This window comes from Enoplosus armatus, chromosome 22, assembly GCF_043641665.1.
Source record: "Enoplosus armatus isolate fEnoArm2 chromosome 22, fEnoArm2.hap1, whole genome shotgun sequence".
NCBI lineage: Eukaryota > Metazoa > Chordata > Actinopteri > Centrarchiformes > Enoplosidae > Enoplosus > Enoplosus armatus.
The window spans coordinates 3,914,142-3,940,612 of record NC_092201.1 but is presented as its reverse complement, the minus strand read 5'-3'; the positions used below and the strand labels follow the sequence as shown (position 1 = coordinate 3,940,612).

Sequence of the window (26,471 nt, the reverse complement as noted above, 5' to 3'; positions counted from 1 at the left end):
TATGGACATATTCTGCGCTATGTGGTCAACGGATCAGTTTTGAATACTGCAGGGAGGAAAAGTACAAACAGAAACAGCCACAGTGAGCTGAAAATGGCTGCAGGCGACAGGCTCTTACTGTGGTGTGTGACTAGCACACCTGCAACATGTCATCAAGGTAAACAACTTTACCATGCTGTGCTGCACTGTGGAAAAACACTCGACCGCTCGTGGCCGTTCGTGGCATCGCTCAGTGTTTTATCCCTTTTTGGACCTTGTTCCAATGTAAACTGGATTGTGGGATTATTTGGACCCAGAAACTTTTTGGTGATTGATAGAAAAGCATAGGGATGCACTTATACACTATATCAGTCTACTATAACTCGACAGCGGAGCAGAGGAGTGACTTCACTGGTTTGGAAGGATTAATATATATTCAACAGTTTCAGGGGTGACTGTTTGTAAATCCCACAGTGAAACTTCCCTCACTCTGCCTAAAAGAGCTGCCACTTTACTTTAAAGAATTTTATTTAAATTGGTTTCGGATCTGAATAAATGCTGTTTCAGGGGATTTTCCACTTTTCCATAACTAAAGTTCAGTTTCATTTTTAGTCACACTCGCCGAGTCAGTTTTCAGTCAGTTGGTTGATTCGTCTGAAGGAATCTTCTGAACAATTTACATAAAAATCAGCAGACTTTCAAGGCCCTTAAAAGATTAATTTGAATGATTTTGGTCAAAAAATGTCCACGTTTTAGGATTTGTCTAAAACTGTATGAATTCTCGTCCGCCTCAGTTTCAGATCACTCCTAACATAGCACGCTAACATTAGCATGCAAACACACTTACATGCTAAACATTAGCTCGTTATACTTACAAGCTAAACATTGGTACACATGTTAACATGCTTAGATGTGCGTGTAGCAACAAATTACCAGCAAAGGTTGCACTGGAAACACTGATATGTTAACATCATATGATTAGCTTGCATGCTAATGAACAGTAGCACCCTAGCTAATAAGACATTTAGCTTTTTTTTTTAAATGATTAGATAATAAGGATCTAATGATTGCAGGTTTCTCCAATTTTCATCCATCCAACAAATTCTTTTCTGGTGTGTAATGAGCATTACAGCCTCACAGGACTGCTAGCTTTGCTATAGTTAATTTTTTGTTGGCATTAAAACAGTAAAATATAAAGATACTGAACACAAAGTATTGGCAGCTGAGATAGATACAGTAGTCTTTATTATCCTCGGAGACATGTTTGTGTCTTACATGAAAAACACAAGCCGTATCGACATATGGTCGTATTTACATATTACACATTATGCATACAGATACGTTCACACACAAGGTAACATGCCATCATACAGTATATATACACACACACACACATCTATACATAGTTATTTTGGGCTGCTATGGCAGAAGGGACAAAACTCCTATATCTGCAGCCAAAAGGCAGAATTGCGAAGAATGTTTTGAGTGTTTGATACTATCATTCATTTTTTTTCTGTCCTTCAGATGGGGAAAGAATCAGGTCACATCATTGGTAAATATATAGTTGAAAACAGAGCACGTGGAACCTGAACTCGTTCTAGCTCGATATCCTCAGAAACGCTTGCTCTTTATTTGAACTTAGATATAATAACATCTGTTTCCAAAGTTCCTGGCAGAGGTGCACGTCTGATGTGTTCATTATTACTCTGGAAGGTTTCTGCCACGATGAGGCCAGAATGATTATATTTCACATTACCTGCGCTTAATGATCCACCAAGTCTTTTTCACTGACATTCACTGTGTTTTACTCATACATACTATTCATAAAGTGGGGCTGGGGCTCCAGAATCACTGGAGCGGTGATTCTTCATATCACACCAGCTCAGAATTAGTCTTTTTCTGCGTTGCAGGGAGGAAGTTCAGCTGGCTCGATGCTTAACAGCATGAAGGTTTTTCTCGCTTTACTCCCGTCCTCCTCCGTCTGAGGAGAAAAGTTATCTAATCACTCTGGCCAATTTAATCAAGCACATGCTAATCTGGATTGATTTTGACTTTAACCTTAATTAATCTGGACTGTTGTATGACTGTTCACCAGAAGGAAATCTTCAAGGTTCGATTCCAATTTGTCTGACATCAAAATATCAGGTTTTCTAATAACGGAGGGGAGATGCGTCTCACCTCTGCACCGTGGCATTTTCAAAGTGATCAAGAAGGAAAAGCAGATAATCAGATTTTTACAACATTTGGGGAATTGAAAGGCATCATGCGTCATTATTGACGTAGTATTAACATCTCAAGTGCAGTTGAATGGTGCAACTCACAACTCTTTCTGGGGCATTTCCAAAAGTCAGACAAAAGTCTCAGATTCAAACCGGAGACGAGAGCTGACGAAACGTTGTTTACGTCATTCAAGGGAAAATGCCAGACATTCCCTATTTTGCTGCTTGTCTTTGTCTCATGTGATAAATGAATGTGTAAATTGAACATATTTAGATTTTGGACTTTTGTTCAGACAAAACAAGCAATTTGATGACATCAACTAGGGCTTCAGGAAATTGTGATGGCCATTTTTCACTATTTGCTGACATTTTATCGACCAAACATGCCCCGAGACGGATTAATTCTAAGTCAAAACAAGTTGACATTTCTGGTTAGAGCTACCGGTGGACTGCACATTTGTTCTTTGTTTCCCTCTGATCAGATCAGCTGGGATGAAGTGATGTTACTAAAAGATTTTCATGAGGGATTACTTTAGGTGCACTCACTTTTGGTTTACCTCCAAGTAAAGTGGTTCAGGTAATTTGGAGAAAACTTTAATCATCACACTGTTGCCACGTTTCCAGATTTTGTACAGGACTTTGGTGAGAACAATGTTTTCATAAACAATAGAAATGATGGCCAAAAACGAACATGACGCCCAAGTTGTAATAAATTGTTAATTATCCTTTAATAATCTTAAAACTAAATGTTTGACCATCATCATTATATCATTTATTGATGTAATAAAGACGATCTCTCTTGATGACGTTCTCACGCGACAAGATTCAATTATTCCAGATGCTACTTTTACTTTGTTTTGAAAGCTATAAGCAGTCATATCAGGAAGTCAGGCACAACAACAGAAGGCAAAATTAAGCAAGAAAATGACTGTTTGGATCAATAAAACAGATTTCAGGTAGTGTTCCTGAAAGTGATGAGCCTCACATCTGTTCTGTCTAATAGTACCTGGAAGATAAATACAAAGAGGCTGTTGAGAAAATGTCTTCGTCAGAGTTACAATGAAGAAACAATGAGTTTGTTTGTTTTTTTATTCTTAAGGAACGCACACAAACATACAGCAAACCTCGAGGGTCTTTTATTCATTAGGGCTCAGACTGCCATAAACCAGCATGCCAACAAATTGGATTAGCACAGAATTTAGAGAATTAAAACACATTCTGTGGAAAATTGATCAGGATGAAATGAGATACTTGAAAGAGCCGAAGTATCAACGCTGAAACCCTGCTGCTGCCTTTTTTTCCTCTTTCATCTTCATAATTCGCAGCCTGGAGGAAGAGATCTGTATCTGAAAAATAATATCTCCTGCTGACTGTTTGATACTGTGGACAGATTTACATGAAGACATGCTGGTGGATGGGTTTACATAAAAACACCTTTGTCACTGTAAATGCTGTAGAGAACAGCTTGCACACAGCCAGGGGCCTCTTCTTCTTCTTCTTCTTCTTCTTCTTCTTCTTCTTCTTCTTCTTCTTCTTCTTCTTCTTCTCCTGCAGACTGATTAATGGCCTCTGAAAACACAGACCCTCTTTGTTTTCTTTACACCAAAATACAATGACCAGGGTTATTTGAGGGATTTGTTCTATTTTGGCCAGCTGTGGTACATTTCTAGCTGCTCTCTCGCTCCAGAGTGTGTGTGTGTGTGTGTGTTTGCAGAGAGAGTGGGTGTTATGTAAAGCCTCCACCCATTCAGGGTATGTAGGGGCAGATCAGTAATAGCAGTGGATTTAGGACAGGAGAGTAAGATGCAGGCTGAGATCCTTCTGGAGCAAAGATGTAAAACCTTCAAAGTGAAATATTTATACTCCATGCTCCAGGAAAGATAATGGTGTCACACCATTTGTTTTCATTTCCTGCTCGAAGTTTCCAGCCAAGTAGCAATGTGTGTACGGCATAATTTAAAACAGCTCTGGATGGCGGATTTGCACTGCAGACTTGTGCAACATCAATGACAGCAGCCTGTACTTTAACTTGAAGGAAGTTGGTGTCACATGTGAAACACGGCAGGGCCATGTCGCGCAGCAGGTGGTGGTGAAATACTTCAACACCTTATGCAAATGAACATAAAAAAAAGGTCTTATCTGGTCACACTTGAGAAAAGATAGAGAATTTATTCTGTGTACGGAGATGGAGAGAATTGGTGCCTTATTAAAGGAGGTACCTGTCTGCAGCTTTTCCCGGCAATTCTGGGGAATTGACTGTGTTTTTGTGAATAATGAGGTGAGACACTGGCAGTAAATTCATCCCGCGAGCAGCAACTTTAATGGAGCTTTTTGTTTCTCGCAGAGACTCTCTGACCTCAATAAGAAAAACAACTCAAGAAGTAAGAAGGGTCTGTTTATTTTCTAGATTTATTTTTTATTTTGAAGCGTCTAATGTAGTTCTTTATATTTTGGAGTCTCTAAAACATTGAACTTAGATCCATAATTTATTTAATTTAACCCCTTTTCCATTACATCCATGCACGGCTGCATCTAATGATTATTTTCATCTTTAACTACCCTGCTGATTATTACCTTTGCTGAATCGTTTGATCTATAAAATGTCAGAAAGTAGTGAAAAATGAAAATCACAATTCCCTAAAGCGCAAGGTGACATCCTCCAATTGACTGTCCGACCAACAATCCAAAACCCAAAGATATTTAATTTATGGTGATATAAAACAGAGAAAACCAGCAAATTATCACGTTTGAGAAGCTGAAACCAGATCATTTTTGGCACTTTTGTTTGATAAACTACGTAAAAGATTCACTGAACAGTCCAAAACCCAAAGATATTGATAAATATGTAACACAAGACAAAGAAGAGCAGCACATCCTTGCAATTGGGAAGCTGGAACTTGGGAATTTTTGTCATTTTTGCTTGAAAAATGATGAAAAAAATCGTCACAAAACTGGGTTAACCCATTATTGTATTGGTCAATTTTTGACCCCGTGATTTTTAGTGTGTACAATGTATATGGTGTTCACAGGACCTGTAGACAACATTAGTTCGAGCTGCACCTTTACAGGCAGAATAATATGATGCAGATTTCTTTCCAATCATGCCCCCTGCTACCCCCTCTTCCTCTCCAGAAGCCACATCCTTGGCTTCTATGCTGTATATTTATGGGTCCTCTATGTATATCCTATGCTAACCGAGGGGGTGAGGTCATGCGTGAGACGCCAGAGCGGCCGGGCAGCCTCCCTGTCCACTGCTGCGGCTGGAGGTTTGACTTGTGCCATTCGCATTCGGCCGCCAAAGTGCTCTGAGTGAAAAAAAAAAAGGGCCGCGCCCTGAGAGGAGAGCTGCTGTATATGGACGGCTGGTCCTCCAGCTGACCCAGCTCCCTAATTGGATGCCGTTACATAAGCTGAACTCCCCCAGTGCACTTGAAGAAGAACACAGCGAGTGTTCATACAAGGATGCACAGTCCTTGAGTGTGTATATGGAGTTGTTGTGTGATGTTAAGGCTAAAGAGGAGGTTTCAGTCAAAGACTGAAGAAGAACAACTATGGAAATTGTTTGTTTTCCACACCAGCTGATGAATACACAAGACAACCCACAACACGAAAGCTTCACTGTGTTATTTCCAAGCGTCGAGCCTGATTGCATCTCACTTTTAATTGGTAGCAGTGATTCCCTCAGTGGACAGTGGTGGATGTTGTCCTCGCCAGCAGCTTTATGCAGTATTTCAGAGGATTTTGCAGATATACTTACAATAAATACTTAAGTAGCACTGCTCTATAGTTTTAATGTTATCTTTGAATTCAGTTCATTAGTTTCACCGGGATTCGCCAGACTTGCAGATACAGTCTGCTCAGAGCACAGTGCCCCCCCTCCTTTCTGTTTCATGTGTTGAGAAGCTATCAGGAGAGTCGTCACAGGGCTAATTTTAGTATAAGGTTGTGTGTTTTGTGGGCTGGAAAGTGCCTGTTGTTTAGCATAAACCAGTGTGGGAAGTCTATAGTTAAGTCTGTTCAACTTAACTATGTTGCTTCCATTTAACATTTCAAGACTATTTGATGTTAATTCAAGGTTTCTTGCCTTTATGTTTATTTTTGCATGTGTAATATCCCTAATATACAGTCTGTTTGTTCCAATCCATACCACATTCTGATCCTAAGATGGTTTTGTGTCTGTAACATGTTGGAAAGGTGACAAAATGAAGTATACCTAAACCAGACAGCATGCATACTAAATATGGTCGATTATCCATTTCCTCCCACAATGCAATACACAAAGGAAATGGAGCAGCTGGAAAACATTTCTTTATAAAGTGTTGATGGTGGTGAGAGAGCTCCAGAAATATCTTGGAAAACAAACAAACAAAAAAAGTATTGATTCTTAAACTTCCAAAAACAGATTTTTGGCAAGTTGTGGGCGGTGGGAACAAGCTGTGAGCACAACATCAACATATCATCACTTTTTAAGATAATACGTGATAGTAAACTGTGTCCTATTAACACATCCTGCAGATACGAGCAACATTAGCAGTCATGTGAAGTCGTGTGTCTGGCCTCCTGTTGAATGTGAGTCCAATATTTAGTCTTATTTTAGCTCTGTTTTTGGTGTCGGCCAACTCCTGAGGGAAACATCTGACTCTTTAGCTGCTAAATGCTCCACTACGTTCACCAGCTAGTCTCTAACTTTGTCTGTCTGCTGTTTGGTGCTGGATTTATTAGAGCTTTTCCAAATGTTTTAAATGATAATGAAGCCATGAGATCAGTAACAGGGAACCAAAACAGGGAAGTTGGAGGCTGTAAAAACCAAAACAATGAGCTGAAAGACACTAAAATGTTACATAGAGGACAGCTGCAGAGTTTGGTGATAAAAAACCTTTCAATACTAACTGCTAAATACTATGACGATTAGTATGTAGTATGGATTTGGAGCTACTGTTTGCATTGCTGAGTATCTTTTCCTGTGGTTTGGTGTGACCACAGCAGCACTCACAATGCATCGCACATGCCGAACAGATCACGTGGATTTAACGTTTTGAAAATTCTTCCCTTGTTTTTATTATTTCCTACATCACAAACAAAAATATTGTAACCTCGTTTGGTCAAATGAAAAGCGATACAGCCAAAATAACATCTAATCTTACTTAATCGTCTGTTTTCAAACCCTGGCTGGAGATCTGCCTCGTCTTTATTCCTGCAAAGAGAATTCAAACAATGACAACGATGAGCAGGAAATGACAATATAGTATTTTTCCCCAAATATCCGCTGCTGTTATTTACTTGTTATTATTTACACTTGAACTGGCAGGCTTTGAAAATGAAAAAGCCCTGACAAGTTTTGGCAAAGCTGCCGCCATAGAGCAGGTGTTGGGTGGGGGTGGGGGGGCTTTGTGACTAAATACTCTTTCTGAAGCTCTCCGAGGGATGGTGATGGAGCCTCATAAGTGTTCAATTACTCCCTCAGCTTGTTACTTGAGGATGCTTGAGTTTACAACACCACCCATGCAACATCTTAATCCGTTACAAAACTTTAAAGTCGTCTCCACTCGCTGTGAAATCAGTTGTGTGATGATAAAAGTCTGCAGAGGCTGTTGCTATCATGAATAAATAACAATAAAAGGAAAGTAGCCCGAAGCAGAAAGCATAGATAGAGGTTGGGTTTAAAAAGGTAGCCGATCGCTTTGATATGTGAAATTGTTATCGCAGAAGGCGCGTGTTTGCAATCCCTGGCTCTGGTCCAACATGTGGAACGCAGGCAGCGAGGGAAACTACCAGATTTCCTGGACCGCTTCACTTAGTCATGACTCTGCAGGCAGAAAACAAAAAACTTTTCCTGGTTACAAAGGAATCAGTGAGACAGCGATCAGGAAAAATATCCCCACTTTACCTTGCCTTTTTTGTACCCAATGAGGCACGGATTTTAAGGCTGAACAGGAGCGCTCAGTAAATGACAACAAAGGTGAGGTGCCTGCTCGAGCACTGCAGTAACATCCCTTTGGAGGCAAAGAGAAAGCAAGGCCTTGGAAATGAAGGATATTCTGGCACCGCAGTGAACGGGAGATTATCCCCAATTGTTCCTTTCAGCTCGCCTGAGCTGTCCTCATTTACTTTCAAATCAAATCATTAATTTTGCAGCCTGGGCGTACACCAATAGCATGAAAAGTATCAGAGCAACACTCTTGGTTTACCAGGTTGCAGCATTAAAGGCCGATTGTACAGCGCAGGCCGACTCGAGTCCTGCCTTTTAGCCCCGCGTATTCAGTCATAGAAAGCACAAAGCTCTGCCAGGCTCATTTATTAGAGCTGTACTTCTTGTGGAATTATAGTGAATGAAATAGGTCATCAATTTTCATGCTTGGTAAACTCTTTTCATCTTGCGGCCACCAAAAGGGTGAAAAAAAAAAACAATGTTGGAAAGCTGTACAGTGCTACAGAGGTGGCTGCCAAAGGGCACCTTTATTAATGACAAAGAAAACATAAACTGCTACCTTGATGAGCTTGAATGATGGACGGAGGCCTCGTCAAATCTCAGAGGGACAAAGTGAACAAATCAATCAAGACTTCTCCTCAAACAATCCACTCAGATTAAAGAGCCGACGGCAGCATTTTTCCACGTTCGCCAGCTTTTGTTTGTGACCGAAAAATCCATTTGGTGTTGGTCTGTTGACCCTTTTCAACAGTAAATATTACTTCATGTTTATACACACAATACAACAAAATCATGGGCAAAGAGGTATTTTTTCCCGGGGTAACTGTAGATCTAATAAAATAAAATGGTTGTAGGCCTCCGATTTGCTTCATGTGCCAACAAAAATAGCTACATCCACAAAAATTAGCAACCTATTACATGAAGGCTGGCGTGGATGATATAACAGATATAACAACTCTTAAATCAAAATATTTCTTCAACGTAAAAACATGAATTGTTCCTAGCCACTAGGACCCTCCAAAACATAACATGTCAGTCCTTTTGGGACATACCCTTATTCACTATTTTACCACTGGCGTGTCTGTACGTCAATATGAAGACACTTAGCAGTCAGTTAGCCTAGCACAAAGACAGGGACCAGGGGGAAACAGTTAGCCTGTCCAAAGGCAATGGACCAAAAAATAGTCCGGGACATAACGAGGTGGTTTTTGTGCTGGTAGGTGAATTTTGTTACCTTTGGACGGAGACTAGCTGTTTCCCCCTGCTACCAGTCTTTGTGCTAAGCTAACTGGCTGCTAGCTCAAGCCTTTAGCATGAGAGTGGTCTCTGCAAGAAAGTGAAGAAACATCATTCATCTAATTTATTTATGTCAAACTAATGAAGCAGTTTGTTGACTGAACAAATCTGGACAAGTATATTTTTTTGCTTGATGTCTCTTAGCACACTTCTTCATGCCTTTCTTGAGGAACAAACTTGAGAGTAATTAGGTGAAGACGTGACAGGTGTTATTTGGCTGCTCATGCTGTACCTGCTTCTGCTTAAAAAAAAAATATATTAATAGCACTCATTAATTTCAAATTTAGTGATTGAGTACGGTCATTATTTTCAAATCTTGACAGTCTGGAGAAAGCTGGGTAATTAATGGGAATGCATTGCCAATCATACACGATGAACGTATCTAATGGAGACAAGACATATTATTATAACAGCTACCTTTTCATGTATATGCTAATCAAGCTGGGTAATGCAGGAGGTGTTACAGTCTCCCTGCTCTATTTGAAAAGAACCATGAAATCAATCTTTAGTCACATCGGCTGGCTTTGTGTCACGTTTGAAAATCATGTTCAGAGCAATTGAAACCTATTTCATGTTGAGAAAGCCCTCAGAGACAGTGGGAGATGCATTTGCCTGTGAAAATTATCACGGTGAGGGGTTCTGTTTAAACATGAGAGAGCCCCCCGACAGCAGGGAAGATAATACAAGAGGACTAATAATCACAACAGAACACAATAACAGTGTTGTGGGATTGAAATCTCCCTCTAGAGGTGTCATATTAGATCTAATAAAATGCTGCATGTATCGTTATCGTTTGCCAGGGTTGTTATTCGTAGCAGTTCCGTTCTCCGCTGTGTTTCGTTCGATTGGTCGCCTGCGTGATCTCCCGCCGAGATCCCGAATGACTTCAGGTCATTCACTTAACTACATGTGTCAGTTAGACAACAGCAGCTGATGAAAACTGCACTTTTCACTCCTCTGACTTTTATGGGTTTTCCTCTTTGCTTTCTCCCGTGACATGTGAGGTTGTAGCCCCACAGATATGCTGTTATTTTGCCTTATCAGAGTTATACTGGTATCACTGCATTTGTTGGCTAATAACAAACAAAATGGGAAACCAGTGAACTGTAAAATGTCCCGCTCAGTACATATGTTGGTCACGATTCTTTAAACCTGCATCAACTCATTTTTAGGCCTCTTGGGGGCAGCGTAAACAAGATAAGATGCACCACGATATAACCACGAGTCTGTCCATCAGCATGCTTCCTGTTTGCGTTTTCATTTATATCTCCCGTTAGAAGAAAAACAACTTGACACACTTCTCCTCTCCCTCTTGGCATCGCAGTAGGTGTGGGTAGTGAAGTGGTCCCCACGTTGGCCCACGACGCTTCACTGCACTTCTGCAGAGCCAGGTAACTAGGCAACAGCCCTGCCGTGTCGACGGAGGTGGGTTTGCAGAGGATGCTGCGGGGAGACTGTGACTTTTGAGATCCTCCTATTGCGTCACTCTCATACTATAAGACGCACACTGAGTGGAAGACGAAGGGGGGGGGGGGCTTCTGCTTGCAGCAGGGTCAAAAAGCCACATTTTATTTTCTTCTTTTGAAGAAGATATATAGATAGAATATTTCTATTCAGTTGTATCAGAAATCTACAGGCAGACCGAGGCATGTAATTTTCTTGGCTGTCCCCAACTCCCACCTGGACCCCCACAGAGTCGGCTGCCTGCCATATGGTGCGGGACACGGTTGAAAAAGAAGTGTGCTGTGGGAGTTTCTGCCGAGAACTGGGTCACTAAGATTGCAGGCTTGTAAACCCTAAACTGACTTTCACCTTTCTATACTACCTTTCTTTTTCAGGATCTTTGATTAATGACGTGAATCCATAAGATTAAGAAGCATTAAAATAACGTTATTTAATATGCAGATAGGGTCTTCTAACCGCATATATCAATGCTTTTCTGAATAATTAATTGATTTTCGTTCCCACTGGGGATTATCCACCATATGATGATTGGACAGTAGGCGTAGTGTGCTCACCTTTATATTTACCTCTGCTGTTACGTACAGTGCGAGCTATGTGTTGTTTTCCCTCAGCGATGCTATCAGGGTGGGACCGTCCATCTGTTTTGTTTATCTGTTTGTTTGTTAGTTTTAATGAAACTTGAGGGAATGATTCATATCACCACGAGGTTGTGGCGTTTACTGATTAGCTCAAGGGGGGCGGGAGGGCCGTCACAACTATAGGTCAGAGTTATGAATTTTAATAAGCATTTCGCCCCCACACTCTGGTGAAGTTTGATGCACATATTCAGCTGTCCTTACTCTACAGATTTGCCTCCTGGATCGTCAGTGAGCGTCATGTTGAGTTTGTCACCGGCAGTTGAAGCTTTTTTATTTACAGTTGAAGCTGGCTGACCCACAGCGGGGCTGCATCGTGCGTCGGCTTGAAGTTTACTTTTTATTTTTTGCTTCACAGTTTCCTCCTTGCGGCTCCGGTTGTGTGTCCCCTCGTCTTGTTTGTGTTTCAGAAAGGTGTGTGCGCCGAGTTCCTGGGATTGTCTGCATGTTTAATTCATGCAGGAGTTCATGTATAAACCAGACTGTCTTTGTCAGGTTGGCTCTTCCTCTTCCTCTGGCTGCCTGGAGCTGAAGCCACGGCAGGAAATATGACCAGACAGGTCAGTTTGATCCGAGACCTGCCTCCAACCAAACGGTTTGTGAGGCTTTAACGTAGGCCCACCTGTCAATCACAGCTGTCAGTCATGAAGGTCGACCTGCTGTCTCCTCTGACTGCTAAATACACAGTTCATGACATATTTGTGCAGCTTCTGCCTAAAAGTTGGACGAGCAAACAAACTTTGCACTTTTGTGGCCTCGAGTGTTTGAGAGATGTGTTTGATTTCTTTTAAACTTGAAAGACTTTACGAAAGGTGAAAAACTGTGTTGCGTCCAGGTTTTTCTGCAGTGAGTGTTGTTTGAGACTTTGTACCAGTGATTATGCCACACGCCAGAAATAGATTTGGGCAAATTGAACAAATTTATGGCATTTGAAGTAGAGCAGATTGTAATTTGGACTGATTGGAAGTGTGTATATTTGAAAAAAGAAAAACTTTCCAACAAAAGTACTTTCTTTTGGAACTTTTAGTCTCACAATAAATAGTGTTTTTGCACTATTTAAATGTATCTGCGTCTCAGGGTGTCTTATTAGCTTCAGATGTGGATGTATTACATCTTTTTTTAGATTGTATTATTTAAAAAGTGAAGAAACATTTGATGCGAGTAGTTGCCTTCCAGATTTATGATGGATTATATTTTGTCTCTCGGAGGAGATGCTGTCTGTGCGGAGGTATAGACTCAGTTCAAGAGAAGTTCATTCCCCGAGGCTACTCGACTCTATACTGGCAAAACATTGGCACTATTGTATGTATTTTATTTTATTTCTATTTATTTATATCATGGTTTTATTAGTACGCTGTGTATGAAGCTCACTAAGGCAAGTTGCCAACAACTTTTGCTGTAATTTAAGTAGTTATCTTAATTTGACTTAAATTAATTCATAATTTAGTTACAAAATCTATTTTACTAGATGTCAAATATTATTATTTGGTGTAACTGACCTCAGCTATCTCAGCTCAGTGTCTCTGAGTGTCTCTTTAGAGCAGACATTATTAAAGGGTCATTACGGTATTTTTAAACCTGGGCCCTGTTTTTACAAATTGCAATGTAATCGTTACTGACAACTGTGAAAAGTACTGCCAATAAAAGTGCCTGTTTTTTGCCAGTGACAGGCTCAGATTGTTATGTTATTGTTATATAAGTGTGTGACAACATTATGGAAAGGATCCCTACAGAGAGACACCTTTTTGTTAAAGAGTAAGATCCTTTTTGTTTAACCAGAAACAGAAGTTTCGCTCTGAGGACGATGGAGGTGGAAACGCTTTATAAATTTGTGAAAATATGGCCCAGGTTTAAAAATACCAGATTTACCCTTTGAATAAATGCAAATATGAAACTGAAACCACATTAGCGCCTGTTTTGTCCGTCTGTCTTTGCTCATGCAGCCGTTCTCAGTCATAGAAAATGAACAGAAACGGAATCTAAACCGAGAGACAGATGAAGACAAATGAAGTCACGGCGCCCTTTTCTGATTGTTTTCTCTTTGTCAATTTAGAGATTCCACGGTTGACGGCCGACGCACCTGCTACTGTGCCGTCACGATCTGCCATTTCTGCACAGTAATTGTCTCATTTTGTAGTAATGCCAGCGATGTAATCCGGGCTGAGGAGGGGAGATGGAGAGTTTGAGTCTATTGTGACCCCCCCCCCCCCCCCCCCACTTTGTATTTGTTTAACTTGTGCGTCATTTCATGGGAACATGTCACATGTGGGTTATAACAGAGCTTCAGAAGCAGCCGGGGCTCTTTCTTACCTGACACCTCCATTAAAAGGTGACAGCGGAGGTCAGGGGTGACGCGTCCGCTTTTCTCTGGGCTGTAAAGGCGCAGCTGACAGCGTGACCTGTCACCCACAATCCCCCTGGGCGGCACAGCGGTGACAGTAAGTGGCAGACGGAGATGGTGCCCTGATGTGACACCCGCTGGAGCTCTGACCCAGGTTCTTGGGTGGCCCCTGGCCTCTCCACGAGTCAGCACCACCCGTCACCGTCTGCTGTCAGCAGAGCCCCTGACAGGCGAGCTGGCTCGTTGTTGCTCTACGGGTCCTTGAGCCGGATCTTGGTGCAGAGTTATGATGCTGCCGTGTGGGCTGCAGATAACGAAAGAGCATCCTCGCGAAGGTGTTGGGGCAGTGATCCCAAACCTTCCCAGCTTGGAAACAAAGCAGGATCTATTTGCAGCCCCTCTCATCCCAGACCGAATGTCTACATGTTTATTTTCAATTGAATTTATGTGTATAACCTTAAGAGGTGAAATTGTCCAGTAACTCACAAGAAAAAAGCAAAGATTAGAGCGTCTTATTAATTAGAATTATTATCAGTTAAATATTTATATGTTTGAATAGTATTTCATTAAAATAATTATTTTTCATTAAAGTTCATTTTGTAATGAATCATGATATGCTTAGCCATTTATGTCACCATGATATGAGTCCAATTAAAGCTGCATTAAAAGTTTTTCACAAGTTTTTGTGGGCAGCAACACAAGCTGTAAATGCAAGACTGGCACATTATCACATCATAAAAAGTTGGCAAATATATGCGTATTTACACATCCGGAAGTCATGGAGCAATGTTAGCATTCATTTAGAGTTGTGTTTCTGGCCACTTGATTCCTCTGCGAGGTTTTGGTCTCTGAGGGAAACATCTAGCACTAGCTGCTAAATGCTTCACTATGTTTACTAGCTTTTCGCTAACTGTGTGTGGTGCTGTGCAGAGAGCGTACAGTGGGTTTATAAAGCTGCCCGCAGAAATCAAAACAACGAGCTGAAAGATGCTAAAAACGGTCCATTGAAGTGATCCCTTTGCTATAGCCATGTGATATTTTGTTAATATAAAACAAAGATGAGTGCAGCTTTAAATTTGATAAACGATAACAGATTTAATGCAGAACCTTTATTTTTTTTACAGACAATGAGCCTTGGAGTCAGACTTAGTGGAGTAAGAGATGTATTTTCAAGTGAAAGGACAGTCAAAGGTGCTTTTTTCATTAGCAAGAAATTCTTTGTTGTTACCTTGAACCTGATAGTCTCTCTAACAACAGCTCTTCCAGGAGTTTTATTAGCCTTCAGGTGGGAGCAGACAGGCAGCGAGTCGGTGACCATGTAACTCCACTCCTCCCGTCATGTTCATGAAGAGCCGATCCGCGGCTTCAAGGCTTCGTCAGAGCCAGACACTAAGCTCCTCATGTCTCCTTCTCCACACATCAAGGATTTATCTCCTTTCTAACAGACCGCGAGCGGCATGTCTGCGCTGCAAAGTCACGCAAGGGCAGCTGTCAGAGGAGTAACGGGGAGCCGGTGCAGGCTGATTTCAGATTTCAAAGCACAAGCAATGTTCATGCCAAATCATCTTCCTCTCTGCCTACTATGCTAATCTGACATGTGATACACACAAGGGAGGCTTTTTTTTTTTTCTTTCACTAAAATCCCAAACCTTCCTGGATGCCCCCGCCGACCCTCCTCCGGTGCTCAGCTAATTCGCCTCCAAGGACAGATTGTGAGGGGATGGACCAGACACATTTCAGCCTTCCTGAGGTGTAATTACACCACCAAAGCTCAACCTCTGTGGCAGCCAGTTGTTCTATATCTAGTCTCACTTGGCTCTTCAAGGGTTTGGAGGAGAAGAGGGAGAGGACCCGGCGTTACTACCTCATTCCCGCAGCTGAGGACTGATGGGCAAGCCACCGTGAAAAACAGATACACTTATTGCTTCGCTTCAGTGAGTTTAACATATATAACTTACAGAAAGTAAACTTTAAAGTAAAAAATCTGTGGCTTTACATCAATAAATGCATCAATAAATGAGCATGTTGCTGCGGTCTGATGCTAGTTACGCTGTAGAAACATCACCTTTAGCCAGTTTGTAAAAGTTTTATATTTTCTGTTGTAAACATCACAAGTCTAATAGAACTTTTCTTGAAAACAATGCAAAAAAAATAACCTGCAAAAAAGCATTTTACTCTCTCATTTGTGGCACAACATTCACTGTCAAAATATTCATAGTTTGATTGATGAGTGAAATACCTTGTAGATTCTCTGCAACAAATATATCCACAAAACTTAATAAAGAAAAGGTACAATACCACTTTAAGTTTCTAATTTAGTACAACAAATGCACAGATATATTGACATAGTAACATTGTACATTCTGACGTTCACTATAATACGATATAAAGTCCACAAGACACAACTGGTGCAGCATCTGGGGGCTCCAGTTGAGAATAATTGAACATAATTGAACTGGGAAAATGGAGCGCAGCGACTGTCTAAAACTTTTAGCAATATCATTGTGTTCCTCACTGAGGGAAGTGAGGCGTAATAATACGACCACACCTGAGTCCCTGAAGACACATCAGCCGTAACAGTGTAATGGGGCGGAGGGTGCTTCTGTGGTTTTGATGATTTCTTACTGGAGACTCACATGAAACCTAAAGACAAGGGTGTTTTCCTTCTCGGAGAGTGTACATTCACCGCAAAAACATCCATCCTCAGACTTCAGACAGTCTTTAAGCAAATGACATCATGAGTCTACAATATCTCAACAACTTTGAAATGGATTACCATGAAATGTTGTACGGACATTCAGGGTCCCCAGAAAATGAATCCTAATGACCCATCAGTTCCAAAATGTAACTTTGTTGTATTTGTTTTTTGACCAAATATCTGGCATTCCCATCAGCCTCAGCTACACTTTGTGTTTAGTGCTAATTAGCGAGTGTTAGCATGCTGACAAGCTAAACCAAGACAGTAAACAATTGTACCTGGCAAACATCAGCATGTTAGCATTGTCATTGGGAGCATGTTAGCATGCTGACGTTAGCATTTAGCTGCCTGAGAACAGCCTCACAGAGCGCTATTTATAAAAAACAACTTACATAACTACAGTAGATATATACAGCCTCTGTTTCACATATCTATTTTATTTAATATTCACTCATCAATTCAGACTTGTCTTCGCACTCGCAAAGTTATTGGATGTAAAACCAGTAAAAGTGTGTGCGTGACGGTAGCCTACATGCTGTACCAGTTGTTGAGGGTTCTGGTCATCTTTTAAAAACACAGCTTAGTAACAGCAATACAAGGATTAAGTAAGTAATACAGTAACTTTCTCCAGGTTGAAAGTTGAGTATGTCTTCGTGGCATGTGTCCCCTGTCTTGTAGTGCAGCCTGAGCTTTCAAAATCAAAGACATCTGTCGCATTTATTTCTGGTTTTGCGCTCATCAGACATGGATGAGTTTGAGTTGTTGCCCTAAGTGGTCATAAATTAGTTGTGCTGCCTTCTGTCGCACCCACAGTTGCGAGGCCCTGTCGTCACACAACCTGTTTTTTAAATATATATATATCTTCCTAAGAGCAAATGTAGCTTCTTCCACCCTCCCAAAACAAAAAAATATATATATTTGATGGTTTATTACATCTTCTACATGAGATGTTAATGAGCTTTTATTTTGTTCTATGATTAATGAATCAGTCCACTCTGACAGAGTAAAAACAGTAACCTGAGAGTAATTAATAAAGGCTAAATTAAGTTATTTATCAGATGGAGCACACTGATTGTCTTCAAGATAACTATAATAATAATAAAAAAATCACTTTCTATGTGGCAGCACATTGTTTTACTGTATATTTCATTCATTGCAGTGTATTTTGTAGCAGCCACTACATCCCTCATTAACACAGATATGTTTTGTAGGTGTGCACCAGTGAACCCATGTATCCGTCCATGTGTGTGTGTGTGTGTGTGTGACAGACATGATTAGACCTGCTGTCATCTGTGACTCTTCCTCAGGTGTCGGTGTCTCTTCGTGGTGTGCAGCTGTTTGAATCAGTGTCACTGAGACAGTAATTGCAGTTAATGCAGCCAGCTCATGTTCATGCACCGAGGCATGCTTCGTCACGTCTGACATCCTACAAAAAAACGCAGCACCTCCAAACCTTTTCTGTCTGAAAGTAGTTTTCATGTCTCTTTAGTCCGTATTGGCTATTTGAACTTATTTGCTTACTCGCTAAAACTGTTTGTTTTTCAAAAGACATCATTTTTATTTGCTGTTCGGTTCACCTCGTCTTTGTTGTTTCTCTCTGTATATATTTTACATTTATAGCTCTCCTGCCCACCTGCTGCTGATGATTAATATGCTGAAAGTCCTTTATTATAACACACTGACCTGTAGATCTCCTGTAGCTTTAGATGTATTGACGTTGGTGAGCGTTCGAGTGTTTTTTTCTATTAATAGGCCTTTTTCACAGTCGACATCTGGAACGATGGCTGAATTCCATTTAGCTGCTTCAGTTTCAGGGTCCAGATACATTGTGCATGCTGGCTCACTGTCATGACTTACTGAATACAACAGAGCCATCGTTAATGCTATTAGCAACACCTGTGCTTTTCTTACTGTGACAAGTCAAAATGTCTGCTGCGAAAGACGTCTGTTGTTTAGTCGATAAAATAGTGAAAACGGTTACCAGATACTCCTTGGAAGTTACCAGAATCCCAAGGAGACATGTCTTGCAATTCAATTAGAAAAGACAAAAACAGAGAACAACAGTTATTGTTTGTTAACTGACTTCAGGATTTATAAATCAATCATATAAATCAAAATGGCGTGTGATTTCTTTTCTGTTGATTGAATAATACATTTCTAAACGAATCCAGGACAACTCAGTTGCTTCTACTGGACAGGACCGATAACCAAATGGTATTAATATCAAATGAATATGTAATTTTGGCAAAATGGTTGGAATGTTTCCACCATAACTTTTCTAATAATCCTGATTTTTGTTCTACTTCTAAGCTGTTTGCTCTTAGATGTATTTGTAGTTTTGGAAGTTAGTCCGAGGATCTGACAAGTTGTGAACAAACCCCCGAGTTTCATCATCCTTATTTGGAAGAGGAACCAAAGATACACGTTAGCATTATTATCCAAACTATCTTTATAAATAGTCAGACTGACTTCCTTCCTTCCTAAATTTTGACCAAACTTCAAGGTCAACTACAACAGACATTTCTGGTGTTCTCTATTTTGGTTTCTTTACAAAATAAGTGGTTTAATTAAACTTGTTACGTTATGGTCACTATGGAAACACGTTCTCTAGTGATACAGCTTCACGCTAAGATCTCAGTAACAAAGTTGGTAAATTAATCGATAACTAATGAGAATGATTGCTAAAAGTCTAAAAATAAGACCCAGGTTATGAAATGAAAATCTGACTTTGCTGATAAAAGAACATTATAAAGATATTTTCCTCTCTCTATAATACCAACGATGACAGAAAAAGTAGTTTTCTCCACCCACAACAAACTATTTGGTTACTCATGCTTTCAGAGCAGAGAGAACTGTGTTTTCCTGATTTTTCTTCAATTTTGTGGGTGTGACGAAACATGTAAGAGGAGAATAATAGAGTCCTCTTTTTTTTTTTTTTTTTTTGGGGGAGTAATGAGCTTAACACTGTTTGCTGATCTGTTTTGGATATTCAGTCATTTGCACATAATATCAGATGCTGTCGCTGCAGACCCATAACAAGCAACACGGGTAAACAAAGTGAGCATTCCTCGGCCCTGTCTGCTCTGCTGTGTTCCCGGCTCGCTGTACGTGGCGTGCCGACATATGGTGTCCATCTGGGCCGACCCAGGGATGTCAGAACATTGTGACTGGGTGATATTCGGGGGGCCCCGCAGGTTGCGTTAACCCCGTCAGCGGCGAGCGAGGGAAGAGGGGACAGACGGCTGACTGCTAATACGAGCTAACGCCAGAGCATTCGGCCTGGGAACGACAACATACACACAGAAACCCTCTCCGCCACACACACACTTTCACTCCCAATTACCATCCAGGTTTTATCGGCTCAGCATTATCGAAAAAATAAAAGTGCAGGGGTTTGACATTTTCTGTGATACGTCGTCCCTCAGTCGCCTGGGAGTGCTTGTTTATAAGAGCAGGAAAGGTACATTATTGTCTCTCACCTGGCAGACATAGTCTCTGGCCATTAACCATGTGTTTGACTGCTTTCCCTCAGAGCGCTGGTTGTATTAATCATCTCAAATTAACCCTACTGACTCAATGCTAAGCCCCACCTAAACCTAGTTACTGTTGCTACGCCTGTCAAACTCTCCATTCTCGAAAGGCACTTAGACACGTGGGCGTACAGCGATACCGGTGGGGGATTTACCTCCTGAAATCTGCAGACATTTTTTGAAACAATGGGTATTTGGTTCGAAAGCAGCTTTCTCATTTCTAGCCAATGACTAACCAATGGTAACTCACCCCAAGAGTAACATGAAACCCAACTTTTAATGTTTCCATCTGACCTGTTTTGAAACGAGAATCGTGTAAAAGGGTCTTAAATGTCCATTTGATTGCTGAAAGACTGAGGCTAAAGCTAACATGTCCCACGCTCTCACCGGCTAATGATCCATGTAGACGACTTGGAAATAAGAAGCAGCATTGTTTTTGTGTTGCAGGACATAACCGTGTGGATGCTTACTGAAAGAAAACATACCTGGACAAGAAACATAGCTTTATTGTTTTTATTTTCAAACAGTGTGCTTTACTTACACAAGACAAAAGGCTCTGAGGATGTGGACTAACAGGTGTGTGTACAGGTAGCTGGAGTATAAACCTTCTCAAACCAAATGAAAAGCAGGACGGAGCTGCTAACGTTAGCAGCATGTTGGCGCAAACACAGTGGATTTGTCAGTCCGTAAACTTTGGCTTTTTCTACTGTAGTTAGGGAGCTGTTAGCTATACATGCTAACGTTGAATTAAAGACATGAGCAGTGGGTGTAGTGCCATCATCCCAACGTTAACAAACTAGTAACCTGGTAAGTGTTGGCATGTTTAGGTTGTGCAAGATCTGAAGGTCTCAAGGAAGATTTTCCGGCAGCGGCTGGAGGTGATTCAGTCCTAAGTTTGTGAACAGCTGCTTGTGTCGCAGATGCTCGTCTGCGATTACAGCTTGGTAAAGCCGCGGCTTACAGCTTAGAGAGGAAACAGCAGTACGTTAAGAAAAGGCTGCGTTGGTGAGGGCTTGCTGCTTCAGGTACCCGTGAGACGAGGAATATGATCCAGGACGGCTGGTTTGAGTCGTAGATCCACGAGTTTTAAGTCTCATCAGACATCAAGTTATAATCCAGTGAGACAGGATTTTAAAACTCTGGAAATAATTTTGTGCTCCGTCGTGACGACCTCTAGGTAAAGTGTACAATCACCCCATTTTCTTTGCAAAGCATTTGAGCCAACACGCTGCAGAATGACATTGCTTTGCAGAGAAAGTGGGCTCAAACATTTTTCCCAGACGACTCTTTGTTTTTAGTTTTCTGTCGGAGCTGGTCACTTTCCTTCAGGCCTGGAAGAGAGGATAAGTCCTCAAAAAGGCGATCACTGTGAAGCTGAAAGATGAAAACATGACTTCCTGACTCTGTCTCTTTCCTCTACTCACAGCTTCCCCTTTGCAACCTCCGCACATCAATCACTTTTGTTCTTTCCCATTTTTTTTTTTCTATCACTGTACACGTCTGCTTGCTTCTGCATCCTTCAGGTTCATTGTAGTTCGTCCCCATTGTTCTTTCACACTCTCTTGATCATCTCTGTCGTGCTCTCGCTCTTTTCATTGTGGGATCAGAGCTCGGCGGCACTGCTGGGACGTGTGAAATCATTGGAGGCTGGCCGCTGGGCTTCAGCCAGTCACAGCTGTGTAACCTCAGCCACTTCCCAACCTTCTGCGACTGGCCGCGATGCCCCGCAGCCCAGTGACCTGTGAGCACGCTGCGTGGTCACATCAGCCATGTCGGCAACCTTAACATCAAGACTAAGTCACATCGCCCCCAAATATAGAGCTGCCAGTCCAAATCTGCATGGACTTTTTGACTTGCATCACGGCTATTGTCTCTGTTCAAAGTGGATTTTTCATATCTTGCTTTTTAAAATACCACCAGAAGAGAAGGGACCGCTGTTGTTAATAAAAATGAATAAGTGTGGTTTTTACTGCCCTGTAGCACAAAAAGACCATCTGTGGCAGAGATGATAGGGTTTTTCATCATTAGTAATCACGACAACCTTCATTATCTGGAACTGCTTTCATAATTTAGCCGCTTTCTGTTGTAGTCATTTGTTTTGGTATAAAGGAGAAAAATAATTATTTTTTCTGGATCCCATTTACCAAAAGCTCTTTTCATAAAACGGGTGAAATAATGAAAGTGGAAATGTGTCTGTAAATCATAAAAGTCATACTTTTTAAACTTTTGCTCAGTATTGTAATTGCAATTTCTCCTTTTAATTAGCTGTTGTCAAACAAAAACCATTATAATTTCAACATTATGAATTCATCATGTCTCTGCGCAGGTAGAATGGGGGAACTAGATTACAGGCCCCCACATCCACACAGGTGATTTCAATCCTCTGGTTCATTAGACCTCCAGAGAAGAAGAGGAGAGCTCTAATCAGGCGTGAGTGAAAACACCTGTGTGGGTGGACGGTTGCCGCCTTCATGTGAGTTATTGTACACGTTTACGACTTGTAAATAGCATCCACGTCAACTTCCGAGCCGTAATTACAAGGGGAATATTTCTGAAAGCTCCGACATTTCTGACCGGGAGGTTGGTCATATAAAAGTGTGTGGAAACCAAAACAAAGATGGACGCCTCACGTCAGCCAAAGTCCATCGTTTAAGGTAATTAAACCCACATTTAATGGATGTAAGAGCAACTCTGCAATCACACAAACATCTTGAGTTGTCCGATGATGTGAAACCTTGCAAGTTGTGAACATCACTTCCATCCATCCCATATGACTTGAACACTTTAGCACTCAGATTTGAGGCTTATACCAGCTACCTACAGACTGCAGCAGAAACAAATCCAGGTCTCTGCACAAGTACTGATCGCTTACTTTATTAAAAATCATTATAGTGTCGTTGCACCAAATTCAAGGTAATTACCACAAAAGTAATCTATAGTGGCCTCTAAAGATATACAGTTAGTCATATCCTTATATCAGGGTTTCATTCGGTTAATATTTAATTACATTACAATGTACATACATACAACTGACATTATACTTCTACGTCAGACACAAAAGGTACTTCAGGGATGATTATAGTCTCAACACACCACTTTCTTTCCCTGCTTCTCAAACACAAACATGTTTTTCTTTTCGCTACTCAGTGTTTGCCTCTGACAGGCTCATGTAACCTCAGAAAATAACAACCATGTGACCGTGACGATCGCCATGGAGGACAGGGCTGTGAGCGACAGTTTTTTTTTTTTTCTTTAAATGGCTACGAACCAATTAAGAAAACATCTTTATAATTACAATAAATAAGCGATGAAATATATTTAATAAAGGTCCCACACAAGCAAACTCTGTCTGCTGAGGAAGACACTGATCTAGTTGAAAAGTGGACCTTGAAATGAATACTCAATATTTTACATGATGAAATTGCCTCTAATCAGCCAGGTTGCTCATTCCTGTTATTGCATATGTCATTTCCAGGCTTCTGTAGCTTAAGGGGGTGTGAGAGGTGGGTTCAATCACTCCCAGAGGCTTTTGTAGGAGGGGAGAAACTTTGACAGATGTTTTTCTTGTTCTTACAAATTTAACAGAAGCCATAGATGTCTTAATATCCTCTGAAATGTTCCCTCCTTTTTGTTGCAGTGTCAGTCGTGTTGTCTCTCTGGAGCCAGAAGATGTTTAGGATCTTTGATATGGTCGCAGGGGAGGATCAAGCCCTCTGTTGGGGGGGGGGGGGCTCAACAGCCAGCCAGAGGCCGGTCCATCTCTTTCTGCTGCCTCACAGTGCTTCTGCTCTCGATTGAATCACATTTTGGACGCATTAGCTTATCGATAAAGCTCCGTTTTGAGGGGATTTTTGTTTGAGTCGAACTGACTGATGCAGTGTGAAAACATCCTGCTGAACACTGAGAACAGATCAGGTGTTGTACAGTAGCAGCATCGTAATGCGAGGTCGTTACCCTTCCCACAGGGCAGAGGATCCAAATGTCAACATCGTCCTTTGCCAAATTAGAGACGTGTCCTATTTGGGTAGACACGGTGGCACGAAAGGGGCTGAATGATATCAATCCACCTCTTTACACCTGGTGCACTGTGGAGCGAGCTCTTTGTGAAAAGCAGGACCAAAGGTGGATTCCTGCAGAGAAAACCCAGAGGAAAGAGTCTCCCTGATGCTATTAAGAAAGGTGTGAATGTGTTACCACGTGCTACCCACAAGCTGCCCTTTAAATTAACTTATGTGCTATATATAGCTGTAATGTAATATGCCTCTTTTGGGACCAGGAGCAGGTGAGATGTCGTACACTTGACGCCATTAAATCAGTCATTACAGTACATAAAACCCCAGCGGCCGTCAGCTTATTTTGGTATGTTTTCCATATGAAACTGTCTGATTTGATTACATACAGGATGCTTCCTGTTCCTGGGGAACCTTAAATGAATATTCTGCTGCCTCAAAGCACCTGAACTGTTCTCTGTATTCAGCAGGATGTTCGCACACTGCATCAGTCTGTGTAATGCAAACTAAAATCCCCTCAAAGCACAACATTATCGATCAGGTAATTCTTCTAAAATGCCGTTCGATTGAGAGCAGAAGCACTGCGAGGAAGCCCTGATGCAGAGGCAGCAGGATGAGACTGACAGCCCAAACAAAAGGGGGTGTTGATCCTCCGATAAAGAGGCCAAACCACAGAACTGTTTTCATACTGTCCACACTTTTTGTCCCAGCAAGCACAGACTTTAACATACAGTTTCCTATTTGGTTTCCTGTTAAGTAGTTGTTTACAGTAGAGCTAGACTGATATTACTGCAGATGTATCAGTGTAGGCGTGTGTGTTGGCCGATAAATGATGAGAAACTGCAGAACAGAAATGCACCTAGAGAGCGCTGACAGGTATTTTTCAACTATAAAATGTCCCGTTGCTTTAAATCTAATGGACCCGTATCAAGATCGATTGTTTATGTTATGTGTTTAACAAAAAAATGACTGTCGGCTGATACATCGTTATCAGATTTTTTTAAATATCAGTATCAAAATCCAGTGTCGGTCTGACTTTTTCATAGCTGCACCGTCACATCAAAATAAAATATTTTTGTATCTCATTTTATGCACTTTTCAGAAAATTCAGCCTGATGTATTAAAGCAAAGTCCTGAGGGTTTGAACAAAGTTTGGCTGCACTGCATGTGTAAAAACATGAAGTATTCTCAACAAATAAGTCAGTGAAAGTTAAAGTTTGGAAAAAGCATATAAGAGTTTTGTGTGTGTGGGTGTAAAAAGTGCTCCAGCGTTGGCAGAAATGATATTTTCTTGTTGTACAGTAGCTCCACATCCCTCATAGTAAGAAGCTAATTAAGACATTTTGTTTTCAGGGCCTTTAAAATGTAGCCTGGACTATAGGCGACTGTGTAATTCAGACTACTGAAGTGAGCGCCATGTTTCTTTTGTTTCATTTTCCTCCTTGCCGATTGTTGTTTGTCTTCCTCCGGCAAACGGTACAATCTTGAGTACACATGGTGACATATTGTGGCTGGTAGCTGATGCTCGTATGCAGAGGGACTGAGTGGCTGCACAGAAAGTTCTGCTTAAAAATATTGTGAATTAGGTCATTTAGTTTTGGCTTCATGTGTATTGGATTGTCTCAGGATATCTGCCAATACAGAGCACCAGTCTGATACCAGAGGTCTCTTGTTCCTAAAATCTACCTCACGACGTGGGAACTCATTGGAAACCGGTTTTATTTAAGATAACATGACTTAAACCGAGTTGTAGGCCAGCTTAGACTGAATGAATGTCACCGAATTTTTATAATGTGGCCCAGTCACATCATGGCCGATGCCTGATCCGCTAAATTAGGTCAGTATCGGCCCGTTGTCGCTAGATTTACCTGAGTAACTAAGATATTGCTGCTTTGTGTGAATTTACTCCTCACTGTCACTATCTGTGTTATGGGTATATTTTGATATAAAAACAATATGTACTGTCTAGACTGATAGCTCACCTTAACGTTTGTCATGTTGATCAAAGAATAATGCAGATTTAAGAGGTTTGCCGTCTGTAAGTTGACTCACAACAACCTGCGTTCATCTCATCAAAGCTTGTTGCAATTTTTCCACCTTTGTTTTCTGGCTCCGGTACAAAATGAAGACGTACACACTCATAATCTATTCATTCAATCATAATATATCCATAAAGCTCAAACTGGCAGAAACAGCTGTCAAAGAGCACAACACCAGACAGATGTGAATCGCTGAGAAAAAATGAGAGATGTGGAAAACGATTCATACTTTTTTAGCTGGTGGACTGTTTTTATATGTTGTCATTACACCAAAGTTGGACGGGAATATTCTGATGAAGCTTATATTCATACAATAAAGGAGAATTAATTG

The 26,471-nt window shown here is 41.1% G+C and overlaps 1 protein-coding gene across 3 annotated transcripts in view; it reads left to right on the top strand.

The window, feature by feature from the left end:
• Window positions 1–26,471, top strand: part of LOC139304940 (ankyrin repeat and BTB/POZ domain-containing protein 3-A) — a 149,016-nt gene that overhangs the window by 66,951 nt on the left and 55,594 nt on the right. Inside the window, exons 5-6 of one of the 3 annotated variants that reach the window (XM_070928860.1) lie at window positions 1,520–1,531; window positions 4,279–4,281. The exons of the other annotated variants lie outside the window; for them this stretch is intronic. Of the exons in view, the coding sequence (XP_070784961.1) occupies window positions 1,520–1,531; window positions 4,279–4,281 (15 nt within the window). The remainder of the gene's footprint in view (window positions 1–1,519; window positions 1,532–4,278; window positions 4,282–26,471) is intronic. 3 annotated transcript variants of the gene reach the window in all.